The sequence below is a fragment of the Diuraphis noxia genome, unplaced genomic scaffold, assembly GCF_037042655.1.
Source record: "Diuraphis noxia isolate RWA-SAM2 unplaced genomic scaffold, SU_Dnox_SAM2 contig0001, whole genome shotgun sequence".
In the NCBI taxonomy this organism is placed as follows: domain Eukaryota; kingdom Metazoa; phylum Arthropoda; class Insecta; order Hemiptera; family Aphididae; genus Diuraphis; species Diuraphis noxia.
This window is the reverse complement of record NW_028301711.1, coordinates 6,542,381-6,565,684: the sequence shown is the minus strand read 5'-3', so window position 1 is coordinate 6,565,684 and position 23,304 is coordinate 6,542,381. Positions and strand designations below refer to the sequence as shown.

General features: G+C 26.0%; 2 protein-coding genes and 1 pseudogene across 2 annotated transcripts; 1 reads left to right on the top strand and 2 right to left on the bottom strand.

Moving 5' to 3' along the window:
- The first annotated feature begins 1,527 nt into the window (after positions 1-1,527).
- Positions 1,528-11,395, top strand: LOC149059377 (uncharacterized). The gene is made up of 4 exons (XM_089223886.1): positions 1,528-1,668; positions 10,241-10,339; positions 10,429-10,663; positions 11,295-11,395. The coding sequence occupies exons 1-4, from the start codon at positions 1,606-1,608 to the stop codon at positions 11,393-11,395; spliced, it is 498 nt and encodes a 165-aa protein (XP_089080012.1). The 5' UTR covers positions 1,528-1,605.
- LOC149059378 (uncharacterized) lies at positions 2,154-5,112 on the bottom strand. Its single transcript, XM_089218087.1, has 8 exons — positions 4,911-5,112; positions 4,616-4,831; positions 4,430-4,528; positions 4,021-4,236; positions 3,875-3,928; positions 3,527-3,759; positions 2,874-3,036; positions 2,154-2,334 (listed from the first exon to the last, which is right to left on the bottom strand). Exons 1-8 carry the CDS (start codon positions 5,110-5,112, stop codon positions 2,204-2,206), a joined length of 1,314 nt encoding a protein of 437 aa, XP_089074213.1. The 3' UTR covers positions 2,154-2,203.
- Positions 11,396-17,322: 5,927 nt separating the features above from the next.
- On the bottom strand, positions 17,323-22,089 carry LOC149059376 (uncharacterized; annotated as a pseudogene).
- Between the last annotated feature and the right edge of the window lie 1,215 nt (positions 22,090-23,304).

Here is a 23,304-nt window from a genome sequence, read left to right as displayed (position 1 = left end):
AGTTATATTACTTAGGTACTATTTTATTTATTATTATAGTTTATAATCTATGGTGTAATAAGTAATGCATATTAAAAAACTTACACAATAAAAACTCTCACACTAAAATTTTGAATCAGTTGTCAACACTATATATATTATCTAGTTTGATAACTGCTAGGGTTATAACTGTTATAAGGTACCTATTTCAACAACATTTTTATTATATAAGTAGGTAATTTGAATTTTGATGCAAAAATAATTGAATTTTCTTTTCATTATCTCAATTTGCATTATGTTATTTATAATTTTTTTGATAACATTAAAATATAACAATATTGTTTATATTTACTACAGCAAAAAATTGAATAATTATTAGTTATATAGCCTGTATATAAAATTTATTATTATATAGAACATCTTGGGTTATTTGGATAGGATGATATTGATGATGATGATGATGATGAAGACTACTCTAAGTCATCTAAAGATGAACTTAATAACAAAATTAAAGTTTTAAACTATGAAAACCGAAAATTAAGGACTCAAGTTTCACAGCAACGAGCAATTATAGAAGCTTCTAAATGTAGGATATTGTCTTAAATAATCTACTTAATATTCTTATTTAATTAATTATACATAAAAATATAACATTATGGTTGTTGTTTACATTATAATACAACCGAGTAATTCATAATTATGTATTGAAGTTTAGTGTCTATTTATTTTTAATTCCTATGTATTTATGTCTTAGCTATATCTGATATCAATAAAGTATCAAATGAAATATTATCATCACTTAATCAGTCTCTGAGTATTATTAAAACTAAAAAATTAAACCATGATATACATAACAAGACTATAACTACTTGTCAGAAACTAGTTAAAGTTAATAATAAGACATGGGATACTGTTAAACTAGTACGTAACATTAACATTTTGATTACTAATAATACAATACTCATACATTTAAATGGTTCATTATTTATTTTAGCCAGTCGTATCAAGTAATTCTCCAACAACTCATCAAAAAAGTGGAGAGTCAGCCAGTCATCAACCTATTGATGAAATGAATGCTTCTACAGATATAACTAACATTGCAGAAACATCAGCTACTTTGCCCAAATTCCAAATACTTGAGGATATCAGTATTAATGAACGTCAAATTAATAATAATTTGGTACAAATACTAAGTGATAATATATATATATATATATATATATATATTATGTCTATGTGATGGCTATATGTAGTAGTCTATTATTATAGATTCACAGTTTTACTCTCAAGCTTATATGTATATTATAATATGATTACAGTTTTCAGTTTTTTATTGATTGATTAATTTACCACTTGAATTCTTTCAACTACATAATAAATAAGAATTATTCATTAGGGGTTTAATCCTTTTAAAGATATATTATGTATTTATTCATTTTTTTTTTCTAAAAACTAGCCATTAAATAAAGTACATACATTTATAGCAGTTTAACACCAAATTTATTAATTATAATATAACAAATAAAACAATGTATATATATTATGTTAATTTATACTTTATAGCTGCCATCCCATGATTTTGGTCAAAATGATTTGTATGACTTTTGTGTGTCAGCTGCAGCACTAATGGATAAACCAACTGCAACATTAGTTAATACCTTGCAGAGCCTTCCTTCCGAGCTTCCTTTGGTAATAAATAATAATATATTATCTTAATAATATTATACCCAGACAGCAAAATAATATTAATTCAACACGAAAATAATATTTTAAAAAAAATGTCAATATTCCACTAACGTTTCATCATAGTTACCAAAAAGTTATTAAATGTTTATATAATGTTCTGTTATGGTTTTTTGGCCACAAAATTGATATTACAATAAAATTGAAATAATAATGTTACTGAAACATTAGTGCTATAATTATATAACATTATTTTAAAGAACGAAATAACCAGAGAATATTTTTATAAAATTTCATTTATTTTACTTTTATAATGTTATTAAAAAAACTTTTATTGAATATAAACTAATATTTTAATTCAGATGAATTGTAAATATATATATATAATACAGCCATATTGTATTATAAACAATTCATAATATAAATACTTAATAATGGTATAATGTCTACTTCTTGTCTTCTAAGTATTATAAAGTATTGCATTTAAAAAAAGTACATGGAAATTAAAATTAGAAATAAGACCTAAATTTTTTTAATAATTTTATTCAGCTGTATTTGATTTCTCTTCAACTTTTTTCAATCTGAAAGGAGCATGGGAAAGCCAAGTACCTAAAGGTATTTCAATTTCTTTTTCTGTTGCATGTTTGTACTTCAGATGTGTTCTTAATGCATCTGGAAAATAACAACATAATATAATAATCATTATAATATATGTATCATTATTCAAATATTAACATTTTTAAATTTATTTTACAAGATAAATAATTTGTATAGCTCCTGAAAATTGTATTTGAAAGCAAATTAGATATATCATATATATAGGTATGCAAACATTCTTTCTTAGATTAAATACTATACATTTTGTCAGAACTTTTTATTTATTAACACTTGATGGTTGGATACAGTATAAATAAAAAACATTAACATAAAATTTATAATAATATTTAAACTTTTTTCTTTAAAGTGTAAGGAAAAATGTTTGTAAATATACATGTTTTTATAGATGAACTTTGAGTAATGATAGTCTCATACAATTTTTTACACTATTCTAGATGGAATTATAATAACTAGGTAGATTAAAATTTGTAGCATTTATTGTTGTAAGTCCTAGCATCCTCATCAGTGTGATACAAACATATATTCTAGTTACATTTTTTAACAATATAATAGTATATACTATAGTATGTACTAGTATTTAATGTAATTCTCACCTATAATTAAACGACAGCATGACAAACATGAAAATGATTTTTTCTTCTTGAAGCCAAACAATGAATAATTTGTAAGAAATTTATCATCAAACATACGGCTCATAATTCTTCTAACACTATTACCTAGATCTTTGTTACCGATTAATAATGAAATCTTGCGAATCTAAAATTAATAAAAATTAATAATTTTTATACAATTTTATGTAGGTAATTAAAATATATATATAAAGGACATGAGTAGAGATAAAACTTCAATAAATATTATCATTATTAATAATCTTAAATATAAAAGTTATAATAGCAAACAAATATTTTCATTAGTAAAATGTTGAATTAATTGTTTGAATTATTTATATTAAAAAAGAAAAAAAGGGTTTGATTATTATTGTATTAATTTTTTTTAAGCTTATTGAATGCAGATAATTTTAACATCAACTTATATAAAACACAACTTAAAAAATAATAATGATAATATAAATAAGTACAGACTAATATTTGAATCTGAAAATATAATATTGCTACTCAAAATGAACTAATATAATTGTCACAAATACAATAATGAATAAATTGAAATTCATTGAAATGACTATTATTGTACAAATGAAGTTAAGGGACTTTTAAAACATAAAATACGTTTTAATTAGTTTAGTTACCATAGAGGTTCTAAAACTACTGTCTTTCATTTGTTCTTCTAATATTTTTAATCCGTGTTCATCTGTGATTGGAAACATTTCCATGCCAACATCGTCATTTTGTACTGGAATAAAAGATGATTTCTCTTTCATCAGTTTTTCAACATTCTCATTAGTGGTTTGACACAAATACATCATAGCTTGTAATTCGTGTTTCATATATGCATGAGAAGTTAACATCACACTTTTAAAATCTAAAATTAAGTTTTTACAAATCAGGTAGGTAATTATCGCATCATATTATAGTAGTTATAATATTATACCTAATCAATGAGCTTTAATAACTATAAGTGATTTTCAAAATAATACCTTTTATAGCAATTAAGATATCTTCATTTGTCGAGTTTTCTTTATTATCATGACCTGGGAAATTAAATTATTATTATATATAGGTAATATATTAATGTTGTACTATACTACTATAACACATTCACATATTTAAACATATAAGGTACCTGTAATTTTTCTAGAATAATTGTCCTCATAAAACAGTTTTCTTTTGACGGAAATATTTGTACTTGATTTATTGTTAGTTGATGAAGTATAGACTTTGGGCTCAATATCTTCTGATAATGCGGTAGCAGATATTGATTGACTAACTTTGCCAATGTCAGTTGGCGTAACTTTCCAATTTCCAACTGGAGAATATAATATGTCTGGAGTACTTAAAGCTGATTTTGGTGTATTTTGAATATTATTATCAGTTACATCTAAAACATTTGAATTTTTGTATAGATAGGTAAAAGATAATAATAAAGTAATTAATCGTTGGGGAAAATTTGTTTTTTGTTTTTATAGTATGTGAAAATATGTTACTATATAATAGTTAGTGTCTTTAGGTATCCTTATAAAATTAAACTATACCTTTATCATTTTCAAATTGAGATTTTTTAGTAACTTCCCAAGGTGTATTATTATCAGAGTCATCACTTGTATTTGATCCTTTAATAACATGAGTTCCATCTAATGAAACAAAAATCATATTCTTTATTAATTATAAGTAAAATTATTTAATTAGATTTGAAAATTAAAAAAAAATTATCATAAAACCTTTAGATACATAGCGAGGTGGACACATATTACTAATATTTGTTTTGAAATGATTGTGATTGTTTTTTTTTAATTTGTTGGTATTCGGTGAAAAACCATCATTATAGCGTTTTAATGTTTTCTGTCTCTTATTATCACAGTTATTATCTTCAGCACTGGATAAATCTGATTTGAGAACCGCTTTTGGTAACTTTAATCGAGCTTCAGCTAACAAACCTGAAAGTTTTTACATATTATATTAAATAAACAATTAATAAGTATGGGTAGACATATACAAGTAAGGTAGATTGCTCACTGTATGTTTTATTCCAGAGTTGTCTCGCATTATAGAAATTAAAGTCAATTTTATTTGGTTTTATCCTTTTTTCAACAATTTTTTTAGCTTGTTTAGCTTTGGGCCAAGCACAAGTACCTTTATTCAACCAAGAATGTGGTACTACCTCTACACTATTATCTTCACTAAATACAACTATTATCCAACCACATTGAGTGTCCATCTGAAAATAATAAATTCAATATCTCTCATTGTTCCCTAATGTTTTCATACACATGCATGATATTAATTATTACCTTATGATTTTTTTTTTTTACAACAGCTATCATTTAATTTATCTAATTTAACTAATAATTCTTATTTTAAAATTATGTGAACTATATTTATATTTATATTAATTATATACATTATATACATGTTATAGTACATATAGTACCTATTGTAATAATAATTGTAAAGATATTTATGAATGAATAATAGGCATAGCTATATTCTTGTTATTATGGTTTAATACCATCATTTTTTTTTTTAAATCTGGCATGGGCCAAGATTTTATTAGTGATGAAAGATTTTGAACTTCAAATATTTCTAATATTGCAGAGTCCATAGGTTCTTCATAAAACGGTTTTATAATTCTGAATCTACATCCTATAAGTAAAATATCATCACCTCTTTGACAAAAGTTTAAGCATTTTACAACTTCCTTATTCTTTGTAAGGATAAAACTATCTCTTCCCGGTTTAATTTTAATTTTTAAACTTTTATATAATAATGTATAATACTGTGAACCTGCAGTAACATTCTAAACTAATGGTCCATTGGCATGCATATGTTTTAATTCAGGTTTCTGTATAAATTGTTGATTATTTGTTCTTAAATTGCTTATATTTAATGAGTTAGCATAACATTTTTCATTATATCTATTCACTACTTGCTGTAGTGGCTTTTCGTGTTTCTTTACAAATGATTTCAATTCTTTCATGTAATTTTCGAAAATAAACGCAGAACAGTTATGAAGAGGACCATATAGTTCATAGTCGTCGCATAGATGTAGTAAACCATGAACATTATGGGATACAAACTGTGTACCATAAATATTCTGGAAACTCATAACGAAGAAATCTAAGAGTTGTCGTGCATAGTTGAGAAGGAAACTATAATTAGGGCTTAAAAGGATTATCATTGAAATATTTAATGCCATAAAATTTGTATAGCACTCTTCATTAATAATATTTTTCAAAACAATTGGTCCAATATACAACAAGAATAAACGGAACTCAGTCGCTTTCCAACGACTTAATTCTTGCATGGATCTACATTTTCTGACAAAGTCAGATGTAATGCCCACATTAATGTTTAATAGAGATGTAGATAACTCATTAATTTTAGTAGATCGAATACGAACATTAACTGGACCTTTGTTCACCCAGAGTATCAACATTTTTTTCATAATGCCCAAACAAACAAGATGCATATAATCAAGAGAAAAATTTGATACAGAATTAAAATTTGGCAACTCAGCAAGCAACATGATAATCTTCATCTGCAAGATTAACATAATCCTGGTGACTTCTCATGGTTGATTTAATTTGTGAATATGGAAAACAAACTCGATTGTTCATGTATTCACCTTCTATTTTACATCTCGTACAAGAAGAAAATCCGCTGTGGCCTTTGACTTTTAAAAGAAAAGATTTTGCTGGTGCGTCACAGCAAAACACATGAATTGAAACATTCATTTTAATATTATTTATTAAAATTCCATTTGAGGTAAGATCTTTAGCTTCTTTTACAAAATCTAAAAGATAATCATTACTATTGTAGGGTTTCTCTTTGCCATAGTAAAGTCCTACTAGATAAACAACTTTAGCTAATGGAGGTTCCACTAAATTAAATGCAAGTATCGGCCAAAACTGATTATTACCACTTTTAGACAGTGGTAATCCATCAATACCTATGACCACTTGAATGTTATCAGTATTATGAGGGATATGATTCAAAATACCATTAGCTAAGCCAAAATGATGGTAAATTCCCGGTTCAACTGTACGAATTTCTTTTGAAGTATTATATGGAATTTTTATCAGTGTACGGCTGTCGACTGGAAGATTACTAAAACATTCATGTGTTTTCAAGCCTTTTAATAATCCATTCACTGCATTGTGAGAAATATTGTACTTTACAGCCCATTCAGACAAAAAATCAGAAATTGGTATTGGGAGTGAACAATTTGTAGATAAATCTGTGCATGAAAATGAACTAATTTCCACTGGTGTTACAATAACTGCTGATGAATCGACTACAAGAGATTTAGATGAAAAAACAATGTCATTATCAACCATCAAATTGTTATTTTCAGTTATAATAGTTCTATTTTCTTCCAATAGTGGTGATTTTTCTTTAGATGTGTTGGAATCACATTTGCTCAATTTATGGTTGGAATATATTTTATCTAATAAATTTATTTCCTGTCTTGTTTTTCTTCTTGTTGACCTGCCACTTTTAATCATTTTATCTGTATTAATACATAAATAGGTACATTAGTACCAATTAAATTAAATTAAAATAATAAATTGCTATTAATGATGTAATTAACTATACAGGATGATTTCTTAACATTCTCAGTGTATTCACTCAATTTTTAAATAATAGAGAATTTGTTTACTAGATACTTAAGGATGATCCTGTAACAATACAAACTTCTGTTTTTTAAATAGAAATCCTCATTTTTTACTTTTAATTAGGTATTCAGCATATTTTTTTTTTGAGAATTATTTTATTGTATCACATCTAAATCAAAATGTGAACTAGTAGCTTTTGCATTATATATAACTTTGTGTACTAAGGATAATATGTCTATATGATGGGTTGAGTATAAATTTTAGGGGCTTAGATGATTTGAAAATGTTAGTAATTACTATATTGACCTACCAATATAAATAATATGTAAAAATGTTTTATGTATAATAAATACTAGGTACATCTAATATTACATACCTATTATAGTTTATATATTACTATGTTAGTAAAACCATTTTTAAGGTTTATTATCCGTAACATAAATAATAATACGAGTAATAATATATCATATTATAGGTATAGGTATGTATAAATAATAACTCAGAAACTATTCCATAGAATTTCAAGTATAGGTAAAGGAAGGAGAAGGGTCTCATTTAAAAAATTGAAGTTTGTGGGACACTCCATAAGTGTACAAAATATATCCAGAATTTGAGTAAATGTGAGCATATTTAAAAAATCACTCTGTACCTATATTATAATAATACTTTTATCAGTTTCATCAGTTAAATATAAGTTAGGTTGGTATAGGTACCAACTGAATTAGCAGTAATGTTTGAAATTAAATAACAATTTAAAAGAAACTTTATATTCACAAAAATGTAAGTTGAAAAAATTATAAATATACAAGATTTTTTTTAAAACAAAAACTAGAGATACCTTACCTAGGTACCTATACGTCTATGCACTATTCCTTATTAGTTTCTTGATTAAAATGTATAACTGTATTCTAACTATTATAGGTATAATACACCATAATTTGTCAATTTATCATACAATACCTATATAAGTTATGAATGCAATAATGAAATAGCTAGGAAGGTATTATAATTATTAAAATTAGGTAGGTATAGGTGCCAACTAAGCATAATTGATAATTATAATTATTATATATTAAATATAATGGGTACCTATAAAATATGTTTCGTAAATTGCATTAAAATAATAAAAAAATAACTGACTAGAAGCAGCATAAAATTTAGTAATAACAAGAAAATTCTGAATATGGATCACACAGTTACACAGGATACGGTGACAACTGACAGTGATGTAATCACACCTTTAAGCATTAAGTTTTTATTATTTGGAATGTACCATGGACACCTTATTATTTTTCATGCATCCATTATATTTTTATATACCCATTATAATATAATGTAATAATTAATAACAATTCTTAAAATTAATTTTACCCAAATGCACTTAAATTGCATTAAATTTTTATTTTTTATAAATCCCAAATAGAATGTAGTACACTAAAACCTGCCTACATGGCTATTACATACTTATCGTACAATTATCTAAATAGCTTAATATATAATAATTTAATTGTAAATAATACTTACGTTGCAAATATGATTGAAGATCGTGACGTTTAACGAAACTAACGAACAACAAACTAAAAAAAATTATAGACACAACCACACGAGTATTGAAGTACACGCCACGGATACGACTGAACGAATCAGAGATTACCACACATAGAAACAATGAAGACGCACAGGCACGACAACATTAATAACATTTGTCTTTTTCTTGGATAATAAATGATAATAAATGAATAGTTTACCAATATTAAATTTATATTTATAACTGTATAAGTATAAATAGTATGTAATACCCTGCTTTCGAGTAATCGCCCGTATGATATTATCATGCTACCACTCCCCACCCGTCATAAGTCATAGCTACCACCACACACATACGCGATGTCACGAAATCGCTACTTCTATTTTCCATCGTTGAAGCCGGGTGCCTCGCGAGTACGTGAAATTTATTCTAATTTAAATATTTTTAATGATTAATATATGTTATAATTAAAATACTAATCTATACGACACATTATACAAGATGAAAATTAAAAATACAGCGATTGGCCCGTTGGTTTTTACTAAATATACTTGTGTTCTATAGCTAGTTCAAGGAATGTAATATGACAATGATTATTGCAAATTCATACAAATACAATAATGAATGAGAAAATAGTAGGATATAAGGGGAGGGGGGAATTCATAAATAATTTTAAAAAACAAATAAAACGTATATTATACAGTATTATATATATTAAGCGTTTAAAAGGTTAATTTAATTTTTCATTATAGATTCAATAAACTTTAATGTTTTCTTGTAGTTAATTTGAAAACATTAATAATTTCATCGTCGTAAAAGCCGCATAGAACATTCACAGCTAAATATTATTTAAAATAATTTTTGTAATGTTCTTTAAAAGTTTTGTACTAATTGTAACTAAAATATTGCAAATTTAACTAATTCAAAACATACCAAAAATATTTTCAAAATAATTTTATAATAAGTTAACAACATAATGTTGTTATAATAGACTTAGGGGACTTAAAATTAAATATTATAAAAAAAACTTTATAATCGTTTTAAAGAAATGTTATGAATAAAATATTATTTTTTTAAATTCTGAATAGTGTTATAACAATGTTGAACTTGTAATATTTAAGATATAACCTAGTTCAAAAGTTATCATAATATTGATGTTACTAAATTGCTGTCTGGGTACTACAATCTAATTAAATTTGTAGCAAAAAGAACATTTTCAAATATCTGGTGAGAACTGCAGTGATCAGCTGATGGACATTTTAGTGGCTGACTTGCCGATAAGCGACTATAATGATGATAATGTTAGTACAATAAATAATAAAATAATTTGTATTTCAAATGTGAATGTTAATATCACAATTATAATAATTCATTTATTTCATGTCTATAGAATCTTGAAAACTTGGTGGAATTATGGCCTAGAAGTGGTGTACGGGTTAATGCAAATAAATTGGCATTAGTAAATAGAAAATCATTTGCTAAACTAGTTGGTGATCTTATGCTAATTGTTTTCTGTGAAACAGACCTTAAAACTGGATCAATATCAGGAAAAAAATGCAACTTCAAAAAATCTAATGAATCTCCGAAAAAAAAGTTTAATGAAACTAAAACCCGTGTTATCATTGGTAATTACTCATAATATATATAAATTATTAATAACACCATGTCACCATTTAAATATTAACATCTTACCTTAAACTCATATTCAGTATAAACAATAAATATACCTAATTATTATTAAAAATTGTATAGATTACTTACAGTCTGTATGCTTCAAAGAACCATATAAATTTATTTTGTATCATTCTTTTATTTTACAACTATTTAAAACTTGAAATCTATATACTAGTTGCTAATAATACCTATATATATGTATTTTTATGTAATTTTTATTATCTATAGGCTCATATTATATAATATGTACATATATGTATTAGTATTGATTATATAACTTTTTGTTGTACCATTGATTAAGACATATTATACAGTACCTACAGTTTTATATATAGTATACCATTATACTTCTAATCTATGATAAGATTAATATCAATCAATAAACTACGATCTATGATTCCAGATTTTATTTTAGTTATTATTTAATCTACTTTATTCAATATTGGTTTGAAAATTTAACTATTTAAGTATTAAATATTTTAATATTAATAATGTATAAAAAAAGCTGATAAAAAAAGAGAAGACAATCGACCCAGCTATATCTACCGTTAATCAGTTATTACAATGTTATTAAAACTGCAGACCGTTCACAATTATCTCCAGACACAATAATAGATAGTCTCTACATTAAATTGAATATGCCAACATTGAGTGAATTCAACCCTCATAATGCAGTACCGTAAAACGGGGTGATTAGGGTCAATTTCAGAGGTTTTTTGGTTATATCTCTGTAAATTTTTTAAAAAAAGTTCAATTTTTTTTTCCATATGAAAGGTAACATATCTCTTGATTGTATTCAATGTAAAAAAACCCATTTACTTAAGTAGTTTTTTATATATATTTTTTAAAAAATCTGACCCTATTCATATTGTTTTGGGGTGAATAGGGTCACCTGTTTATTTTGCCTTATAAATCTATTCATACCACAGATGGGTTGAATAGGGTCACCATATATGTTTTAAAAAATGTTTTACTTCAACAGGATAAAAAAAAAATTTTAAAATATAATTATTTTATCACTAATAGTAACACAATAAATATATACATCATTAATATTATGAATAAATGTAATTTTATTACTGGTTCTAATAAAAATTATACTAATTAAAATAAACTTTTGAATCATATATATTTTATAACTATAAAAATAAATAGATAGGTAAGTAACAAAAAAAAAATTAACATTATCTGTGTAATAACTAGGTTAGGTACCTTTAATACAAATTAATAACCAATTAAAAATAAAAACATGAATTAAAAAATAAACAACACCCTGATTAGTCCTTGGTTCAGTCTTGAAATTAGTAAGGAACTTATAAAAAAATAACATAACTTATACAATTACCTGCCTTGGTAATTGCAAGTAGGAACTCTAATTAATATTATACAAAAACAAAATAAAATAATAACTGTTCACATATAACTAAAGTTTAAAAAAAAAATATCAATAACCAGGTCATTTCATTGTTTCAATAATATTATCAATGCTTGTATCAAATTCTAATACACCTCTTCTTAAATATTTTGGTGGAGACACAATTCTGACAACATCTTCAATCAGAAATTCACAATAATCTTCAACATCAGGAAATACATGAATTTTTGGAAGTGTGCTTTTTTTTTGTCTAGTGAAGGAACCTTCATAAATACAGCCTTTTCTTATTACATTGGTAACTTTTCCAAAAAATAATTTTGCTTTTTTTCTTCCATAATTAACAGCCACCCAAGTGCCTTCATCAATATTATCTTTAAGAATATCTAAAGGCATTTGACCAGCTTGGTTTGAGTTTGAATTTGAACATTGCAATTTCTCTTCTCTTATATAACCTAAATTGTTTTTTACTATTTCATTTTCATTGTCTTCATTATTTTCACACTCATCTGGGTCATCTATATCACTGGCTTCATCTAAATCATGAGATTTTATACTTTTACCAGGTAGAACTTTCAAACGTTTTTTTCTTTTTTTTTCAACATTTTCTTCAATTCCATACCTACATTTTTTTTAAAAGTTAGTTAAATTTTCAGATATTTGACTAGTATTTGTATCATTTTCAGTCTCATTTGGTAGCATAGACAAAACTCTATTCCTATTTATAGGATATATTCCTGTTTTTTCAAATCCAGATAGAATATTTTGAGTTTTTTTATCATTAAGTTTTGATACAGTAGATTTTAGCAATGCTGGAAAACAGTCTTTATGTATTGTAGCAGCCTTCATTCCCCTTTTAGTAGTTGATTTCCAATCATCCAATACAGCTCGCCATGAACCTTTTAACGGTCTAAAAAATGCAACGTCTAATGGTTGGGTGATATGTGTAGAATTTGGAGGAAGAAAAATAAAATCTATGTTATATTTTTCACTGAGTTTTATTACTTCAGGAGACAAATGAGAACTCAAATTATCCCCTATTACAACTTTTTTCCCATTTAATCTTCTACAATATGGAATAACTATAGTGGAAAACCATTCAATAAAACAATTTCCATCAATCCACCCTGAAGTCGTCCTATTATATCTTGTTCCAGGAGGTCCTCCTACTGTCCATGTATCATATAGGTGAGCAGCTTTATATATAACATATGGTGGAAGTAATGTTCCATCAGCTGCAGCTGCAAACATAACTGATGTTGATGATTTGGTCTGATTCATGACCCTTTCAGGGTATTTGGTTCCTCTCTTGCATATTATTTTCTTTCTTCCAGGATCGTCACTTAAATTAGTCTCATCATAATTTATGATATTGCTGGGTGGCACATTTTCAAGGGATATTGTTAAATTATCAAAATATTTATTGATATCATCAGCAGTAACAGCTGCTCTGCTTCTTTTGATATTTTGACACATGCGCTGAGAAATAATATGTTTATATCTGTTCATAAATGATTTAATCCACTCAACACCAGGACAGTTATTTTTAAATGATTTGACAGTACAGCCGACTACAGACAAATGATACTTTACAAACAACCTAACTTCAAATTCTGTTATTGGATATCCCCATTCAGAACATTTCAAGATATTGCTTACAATAGACATTTCAATATCTTTTGACAACACTGTTTGACCCCCTATTTTTTTAACTTTAAAGTCTGGATTTATTTGTTTTTTTCTGTTATACCTTTGAAGAACACTATATGGTATCCCTGTACTTTTTGCAGCAGATCTGATTGAACTACCTTGTTCAATAATAGTAAGAGCATCTTGTATTTCATTTTGGTCGTGATGTCTATGCCTCTTACTTCTTGGATCAGGAATGTATTTACGTGCCATTTATACTAAAAACACACAAAATTGTATCTTTTAAAAATTATTTTAAAATTAGTATGCATATACAATTGTAATTAGTAAGTTATTTCATTAGTATATGCTATTAAAGTGTGGAATTGCTCCGTTTGTACAATTAAATATGCACAAATTGTATTGACCCTAATCACCTCATTAAAATTGAAAAAATGATTTTTTTTTTTTTTTTTTGCTACAATAAAAAAAATATTGCAAATACGAATTCGAAATTTGTTTAATTACACTATTGATACCTCGTATAATAATTATAAAATATATTTGATGTTTTTACTTACGTTTTAAGTGTAGAGCCACGATGAGTTTTTTGAATTTGGCTTATAGTGAAAAAGTTGATAACAGTTTTGATGTTATTAATTAATGATAAAACCAGTGCAGCAATATCTTGTGCAATATAAATTGCACAGAGAATGTTCCGGTTTATTAAACAGTGAAGACTAAAATTGATAACGATAAATACATAATTTTCTATAATCAATAATACGATAAAAAAAAGTTTTTGACCCGATTCCCCTCAAAGACCCTAATCACCCCGTTTTACGGTACTAGAATGGCTAAAGGCAAAAAAAGGCATAATAAGGTACCTATATTATAATATCACTGATGAAATAAAATATAAGTAAAAAAATCAAAAAATATCAATTTTATTTATTACAATTTTCAGGTTCATATTTATGCAACCAAACAAAAATGGTTTGGGGGAGTTTTTCCAGAGGCATCTGAAAAATCTACTATTTCAACGGTTGATGAAACTAAAATCAACTCAAAACTCATACACTTTTAAATTTATAAATGATGTGATGTAATCTGTATTTTGTATTTCTGCACATAAATAAAAATAGAATTGATAGAATCACCCTATGTTGGATCTATGTGTATGGACTAGATACATTTTTGGGTGGTGTGGGGGGCGGAGCCCCCCACGGTAACTTGAATTATAATATAAAGTGTGTAGTACGAAAAAAAATATATTTTAGCCTCTGACCGCCACTCAAAAAAATCCATAATAATATATTATGCTTTCATATTTTTATTTCATATATATATGCTAAATATATAAATAAAACATTTTAATTATGTACTTATATTTGGTATTTTTTTTTTTTAAATACATCCCACAATAATGTATAAAATAATATTTTAGTTAATACTATTAACGTCTTCTCCTTGGTATTTCACAAACAAAAATCTTCACAAAGACCTAAAAATTCCTACACTCAATCAATTAGCAAAAGCACATTACTCTAAATTTCATTCCAACTTAAACTCTCAGAGTAATCCATTAATAAAGCAACTTTCTTCCACCTCACTTCCTGGCAATGTTCGCAGAAGACTAAAAAGGCAGTGGCTCAGAGACCTGCTAAAATAAAAAAAAAAAAACAAAAAAACCCACGACATCTAAAATGTTCTCGGTCGGGTGGTGCTGCTGAGTGTCTGCCCCTAAATGTTAAATTCTTCTATTTTCATATTATATTAGTTATGAAATTTGCCCATTGTACATAGTTGTATAGATTGTAAATTACTTAAAAAAAAAAAAAAAAAAGTTAATACTATTTTGTTGACAATAATATAATATAAGCAGTAGTAGTTAAACTACTCAAATCTAGTAGTAATTAGTAAGTAAAATTATTCAAATCTAGTTGTAAAACTACCAAAATCCAATAGTAAAGCTACTCAAATCTAATAGTAAAACTATTTAAATTAAGAAGTAAAACTATCTAAATCTAATAGTAAAACTATTTAAATTTAATAGTAAAATTATTAAAATCTAATAGTAAAACTATTTAAATTAAGTAGTAAAACTAGCTAAATCTAATAGTAAAACTATTTAAATTTAATAGTAAAATTATTAAAATCTAATAGTAAAACTATTTAAATTAAGTAGTAAAACTATCTAAATCTAATAGTAAAAATATTTAAATCTATTAGTAAAACTATCTAAATCTAATAGTAAAACTATTTATATCTAGTTGTAAAACTATTTAAATCTAATAGTAAAACTATTCAAAACTATTTAGATTTTTAATAGTCTGTCCCAAATGACTATTGGAAAAATTTGAGTAGTTTTTCAATAGTATTTTTTACGAAGGGTGTATTGTTGAAAACAATGAACCTTCGCAAAGTTTAATTAGCTTAGATAGCTTATCCTTATCATTTTTTATGTTTTTTACTTTTTTGAATGGCAACATAGAGTTTTAATTTCATATTCCAAAGCAGAATATTTTTCTAAGTATTTTGATATATAAAAATCGAATTTGGGGCTAGTAGTTTATGAGTTATAGGTATTTAAAGATTAGATTGGCAGAGTGGAGTGGTACGGGGTTACCCCTCAAAATATTTGTCCACTACTCCGCTTGTCTAAACTTTAAATACTTATAACTCATAAACTACTAGCCCCAAATTCGATTTCTATGTATCAAAATACTTAGAAAAATATTCTGCTTTGGAATATGAAATTAAAACTCTATGTTGTCATTCAAAAATGTGAAAAACTTAAAAAATGATAAGGATAAAAAATATTTAAAAATATAATTTTTTAATAAAAAACGTTGGTTTTTTTATAACTTGAAACCATGTAAAAAAATATTTTGAAAAAAGTCAATACTTTTTGAAATAATGAGTGTTTTATGATAAATCAATCACCCTGTATATAAATAACTTAAGGTACTATTTAAAGCAACACTCAATTATAAGAAAATGTTCAAATAATAATTATTTATTAAGAACATCTTTTAAATCATGATGTATTATAAGCAAGGCTGGGCAAGTTAATGAAATTTTTTAACTCAGTTAAGTTAAGTTAAATTTTTTTCAATTAAGTTAATAGACTTTTTTAATAAATCAATTAAGTTTAAATTAAGTTAACAAATATTGTTAACTTAACTTAACTTCAATTAATAAGTTAAGTTAATATAAAAAAAAAAATTCATCGAAAAGGTATTAAGATGACTAATAAGTGATAATCACTTGAATATAGTAATATAGGTAGCATATACTTATGATAAAAGATGCATAATAATATATTATTATGTATATAATTTAAAACCTGTTATAGGGCTGTACAACCTGTGTAATTTTATAATTATATTTCACTGTTTAACATTTACAATTCGAAAATAAATAACTCAAATGTTTAAAAATTAGGTATAGAAAAAATTACTACTCGTATATTTTTACTTATTAACTTATAAATATTACATTTATATAATATATTATATATATATGTATTTATAAATAAAAAAAATCATTTGTATTTTACAGCAAGGTTATTCAAAATATTTATTGAATTTTAATAATAGTGTCATCTCAAAATTGTGATCGGCCATTGATCCCCTCCTCTTGTTTAATAACTGTCCTCCAGCACTAAAGAGCCGCTCAACATGAGCAGATGAAGGGACGGCAGTGTTATACTTTATGTATAATTCTTTAAGGGGATTTGGTAACTCTGAAGGAGATTTAATATTTTGATTTGATAAATAATTGTCAACAAGAAGTTTAAAATCAGTATTTGAAATTATTGAATTATTTTCCTCAAAATTAAAAAAATCATCCTCAATGTCACTATTATGATGTTCAGTAGATGTTGTGTTAGGTGTAGATTGTAGATCTTGGGAATTTGTTAATCATGCGTTATCTATTATGGGTCCAATGTTTCTATAAGTGAATTTTTTATGTTGTTTCGATCATCTTCTACAGCCCAATTGAGTTTGAATTTTGGTATCAAACAGGCAGCCACTTGGCACATATTTGACTCCATATATCTTGTGAATCTAATAATAAAAAAATGTTCATAACATTATTTGAGTTTAATATGGAATAAAACAAAATATAACCGATTATGATATTTATAATCTTTACAGTTAATTTGTTTTTTATTTTATCATGTTTAACATATTCAGTATTTTAGTTTTATATAAAATTTATATTTTATACAACAATACATAATCTATTTTTGATCAGATGATTTTTTTTTTTAATAATTAAGTTATACATATTTTTATTTAGATATTAAATAACTAATTTAAGATTTAATTTCTTAAAAATCATTTGGCCAAAATACAAATTATATTTTTATTAGAAACAGTATAATAGATTATAATTTTATACAGGTCAGGTTATGTAATATTCTATAAATTTAAATGTTTGCTATTTAAATAATTCATCAATTCAATCAGAAATATTACCTTTTATTTAATCCTATTTTAAGTGCAATAATCAATGGTCTACAGAAAACTATATTCTTCATATCGTTTAATGATTTATGAACTGCATTAATAGTAGGGAGCAAATATCCCAAAGATACCCATATCACCCTGCAATATATCCAATGCTCTAGATATAGGTTTCATGACCTAAAAAACAGTATAAGACAACTATTAGAATATATTATAAAAATATTAAATATGCATATTTATATATAAAATTTACATTGCAATATTCTTGTAAAAATGAGATTTCACGAGGCCCTGAAATGGTACTTAGTTGTAAATTATTACACACATCTTCAATTTTATCAATATTTTCAAGAATGCATTTCATCGCATCATAATATGAATTCCACCTAAACATAAGATATTATAAGACATTTTTCTTTTAATGCATAATATTATTTAAAATAATTAGGTAATACCTTGTGGCATTAGGTGTAATAAGATATCGACCAAGATGATATCTGCACTTAATGTAGATTGCTTCTGTTTGTTAAATATTGCTTGGCACTTTTTAAATACTTTATGGCTGATGGTTTTATATGCAAGGTCTTTTTCCGCATCTTTAATGTCAACTGAAGCAATAAGGTTCATTTTGTGTGCTGCACACCGTTGGTGAGGGGGTAATGATATACTTAGGTTATCCACATTAGATGGTTCACCTTCCAGAGTGTTTGTGATTTCTATAGAGACTTCAATTTCTTCAGATACTTCAGATACACCAATGCATTCATTTAGATCATTATCATTACTATATATTCTATAAAAAAAAAAAATGTATTTTTTGTTTAAATTTACCAAAAAAAGTAATGTTATAATTTATAAGTTATAACTTATAAGTATAACTATAATTAGTATTCACTAAAAAGCTGCAGTAACTATTTTATATTATATTAATTGTTTATTATTTAAATATTATAGAATATAAAATGTAGATGTCTCTGCTATTAATGAATCATTGAAAAAAAAGTGTGGATGTAGAAGTTATAATTTTTTTTTGAGTATAAACTGACAATTTTTTACTCATAATTTATAAATTATTATTCTGAGTTATAAGAAAAACTTTTTTATAGGAATATAAATACTAAAATATTAAAAAAAAAGCACTTGAATATGATTTTTAAATACTTATTGTATAGATATAAAACTATACAAGTATTATAGTACATATTGAATAGTATAAAAACTGTAGGTATACAATTGTTTCAAACAATTATCAATATCTATAAATGAGTGACTCTAGCATAAATTAAAATATTCAATATTTTTAAGTGATTTATTAACTAAAATATGAATTAAACATTGTTTATTGAGCTCATAATGAAGTTTAATTGGTAACTATTAACATCTAATTAAGAAAAGGATAATTACCTAAAAGTTTTGACAAAATTTGCTGCATTGTCAGTGACAATTAATGTTGTTTTATTCTGAATTTTAAATTCATCGAGTACTTTGTCTATTGATTCGGCAATATTATCGTAAGTGTGTCTTCCTATCATTCGTCTGCAAGCCAGTCCTTTAGAACATCTTTCAAGCGTTTCAGGATTAATCCAATGGATAGTAAATCCTATGTATGATCTAAAATAATAAAAGATTAAAACTTAATATTATATGAAATAGAAAAACTTAACTGAACCAAAATGTCTAAAATATTTACTTGTGGAATATGCTCCAGCAGTCTGCTGTAATACATACATATTTAACTGTATCTAATTCGCTGATCATTTCGTCTATCATTTTATTATACAAATATTCAACATCACGCATTAAACTTCTACGTGATGCAGGAACCTTATTTGACGTAACTTTACAATAATTTACAAACGCTGGATGCTCGATAAATGAAAAGGGTGACACCGTATCAATTATAAGTCTTAAATTAGCCTTATCAAATTCAGCTTGATTCAACTTTTTGATTGGGTAAACTTTACCAACATCGCTTAATTTAAGTTGCTTATGAGACGTTGTTGTAGAATTTGTTGGTCTTTTTTTCATACAATTGTTGAAATCATTTGGATGCATAATCTGAAAAAAAAGTATAAATAAAATATTTTGCATGAGAGTATACTAAAACTTGTTTATTTTTAATAATAAACAACAACAATCAATAAAAATTATTTAAAAATATTAGCATTAAAATATAATAACTATTATTCCATAAAATTTAACAAATAGTTTTAGAACCTATGGTCAAATTATATGATTAATAGTTATAAAATTACTTATAAAACAAAGGCAATTATTTTTATTATAGTTTACACCTATATATTTAAGAAATCAGGCATCACCGTCAACTTAAAATATAAACCACACTTATAAATACAGATAGGTACATACTTTGATATTTGTTCGAAGATTTGAATTTGATAATTTTGAAGTCGAAATGTGTTTTTCTTTTGAACCACATAAAATGCACTTAAAAATCAAATTATTTTTGTTTGCATTTAAACCGCTTGATTTAAGTTCTTCAAAATAAGAAATCATTGTTGGCCATTTTGGTTGATCATTATTGGAGCTATTCACTTTTTGGTGTTCTGGTGCACTAAAAACTGAGAAAAATATTTATTTTTTTAAATTAGAAAAAAATGTAGGTACAATAAATAGAAATATATTGAAAATAAATAAAAATATTGAAAATTTCAAATTTGTATATTATACTAACAATTCATTGGTTTAAAAAAGTGTTTCGTGTTTTTAATACCCATAATATAATCATTATAGTATATTCTATAGGTACATGTTTATATCTATATACAATACAGTATAATATGAATACATATAATAATAATATATAAAAATATTACTTACTTGGATAATTATTATTATTCATGTTTATGTCCAGTCCAAGTTACAATACGTAGGTACAAAATACGCAATAAATAATTAAACTAATAGTGAAAACACTGAAAACGTATTAGTTATTACTTATTAGTTTATTACTGACTAACTGCAGCAGTGTAAGCGACTGATCAAACTTGAAACTAGTGAGGAACTGAGGAATGAAAACTATGAACTAAGAATGTATAAATGTATATTACACCACTATAATAGGTAAGTAGGTATTTTTGTAGTACAATTACTATAACATATTAAATGTTAAATATAAATTTATATAATTAACAAATAAATAGAAATAGTCACAATTCATGATAATCGACAATTTATATATAATAAATTATAAAATATAAAATAATAAGAAATAACTATAATGAGACCTAATGGCTAATAATAAGCCATTAAGCCCGCAATTATTACGCTATTTTTATTACGCAATTATTAAACGTGACTTCGTGGGCTCGTATAGCTATTGATAAATCTTATATTACGGTCATAGGGGCTACAATGGTCTAAATGTCACATTGTGTATTATACTATTATTATTTATTATTTTGTTTTTCATTAAACCTTTTTTTTCTAATAATATTCTATAATATTCTACGAATTAAATTAATTAAAACGACGAAAATTCAAAATTAACTTAATTGGGAATTTTAAAAATAATACAAGTTGATTTTAAGTTAACGGATATCCTAATGAGTTAAGTTAAAGTTAAGTTAATTAAAACAGCGAACTAGTAAGTTAAGTTAATAAGTTAAAATTAACTTAACTTTTAACTTATTAACTCGTTAATGCCCAGCCTTGATTATAAGATAATACGTTTTGAGTGTTTTGACAAAAATATTATGTTTGTTAACTTCTCCAGGGGAAATAACGTCAAAAATCTAGCCGCCGGACCGGGAATCGAACCCAGGGGTCCTATTCTCGAAATTTGTCGCATTCGACAAAAATAGAACTCGATCGATTCTGGTTTAATGGTATTCTCGAAATAAGGTGTGACATTACTCGCATGAAAATCGTTCGACATTTTGTCTATTACCTATTTCGACTTCGACATAATTAACTCGAATGATTTTTATTTGCTTGCGCCATAGATTCAATAATTTATTAATCAACATTCAACTGCAGAATAGCCGTTCGTGATTAGTGACTTGTAATTTTTCGTTTACATTAGAATTTATATTCACATTTCGACATCTAGTTACTAGTGAGTTTTTAATAAAAGTTAAATAATTAAATAATAATAAAAATGGCAAACGATTACGAACAAGCTGTAATGTTTGCTATGCTTAACGTTGAGAGACTCGGAGCTCAAAATGTTAGACAACCGTTTGGGGTTAAGGTAAATCCATTCTTAGCATTGTCGGATACAGCATTTGTCAAAACTTATAGGTTGAGTAAAAACTTGACAAATTATTTAATCGAGTTAGTCACTCCATTTATAGAACCACCAAAGCGTTTGTCGTCGTTGAGTGTTCAAGATAAGGTACATATTATGTTCGGACTTCGACATCCTGCGTTCGCGCTGCCCAGTCCCACTGCCCTAGGTTGGCAACACTGGTCAAGAGACGCTCCTCTTCATCCCGGTCGTCGGCATGAAGCGCGCAACGGTCACGACAGTGTGTTCGTAGTATACGTATGTGTGTGTTGTTGTTGTCGCTGATTATTATTATATTGCCGTTCGCAACAGTCTTTTTACGACAACGTTTTTTGTTGTTGTATATAACGCGTTGGTTTTACTGTACAACCGTCCGTTATTGTGGAAGATCCTCCAGATTCTGTCTTCCGTTATATTGGCGATAGAAAACAGGCTCCAGTAGCTCGCTGTCCATTGTTCTGCAGTTCGCAGCAATATCAGTGAGATTATATTCACTCACACCGTCCAGTTCGGACCCAAAACCTCGTGGTTACAAGCTCCAGCTCAAGTCGGATACATCAGCTCGTTTGCAGTTCAGCATCCAGGTCCCTCTTACGTATTGTGCATTGAGCAGCTGTCTCATTCACCTTTGTTGTATAATTGTAATATAATATAATATCTATCTGTATATATTATAACACTCATTGTATTAGAGGTACTCTGGTATGGGACAGAGTATCTAGCAGTCTTATTTGGTCTGACTGTCTTATTAATTGTATTTATTAGTCTGAGACTGATCATCTCAGCTAATGTATTGTTTCTTTTATGTATTAACTATAATAAATTATTTTGTATTTTTATGGTTATAATTAGCTTGTATATATA

Bases quoted from the DNA above. Each gene is read 5' to 3' on its own strand.
- LOC149059377 (XM_089223886.1), top strand. From the start codon at position 1,606: ATGGATAAACCAACTGCAACATTAGTTAATACCTTGCAGAGCCTTCCT. The intron at 10,340-10,428 runs GTTAGTACAATA...TCATGTCTATAG, and splicing joins GCGACTATAATGATGATAAT to AATCTTGAAAACTTGGTGGA. The intron at 10,664-11,294 runs GTAATTACTCAT...TTAAAACTGCAG, and splicing joins TAAAACCCGTGTTATCATTG to ACCGTTCACAATTATCTCCA.
- LOC149059378 (XM_089218087.1), bottom strand. From the start codon at position 5,112: ATGGACACTCAATGTGGTTGGATAATAGTTGTATTTAGTGAAGATAAT. The intron at 3,760-3,874 runs GTATTATTTTGA...ACTTAATTTTAG, and splicing joins TATCTTAATTGCTATAAAAG to ATTTTAAAAGTGTGATGTTA. The intron at 3,037-3,526 runs GTAACTAAACTA...TATTAATTTTAG, and splicing joins GTAGTTTTAGAACCTCTATG to ATTCGCAAGATTTCATTATT.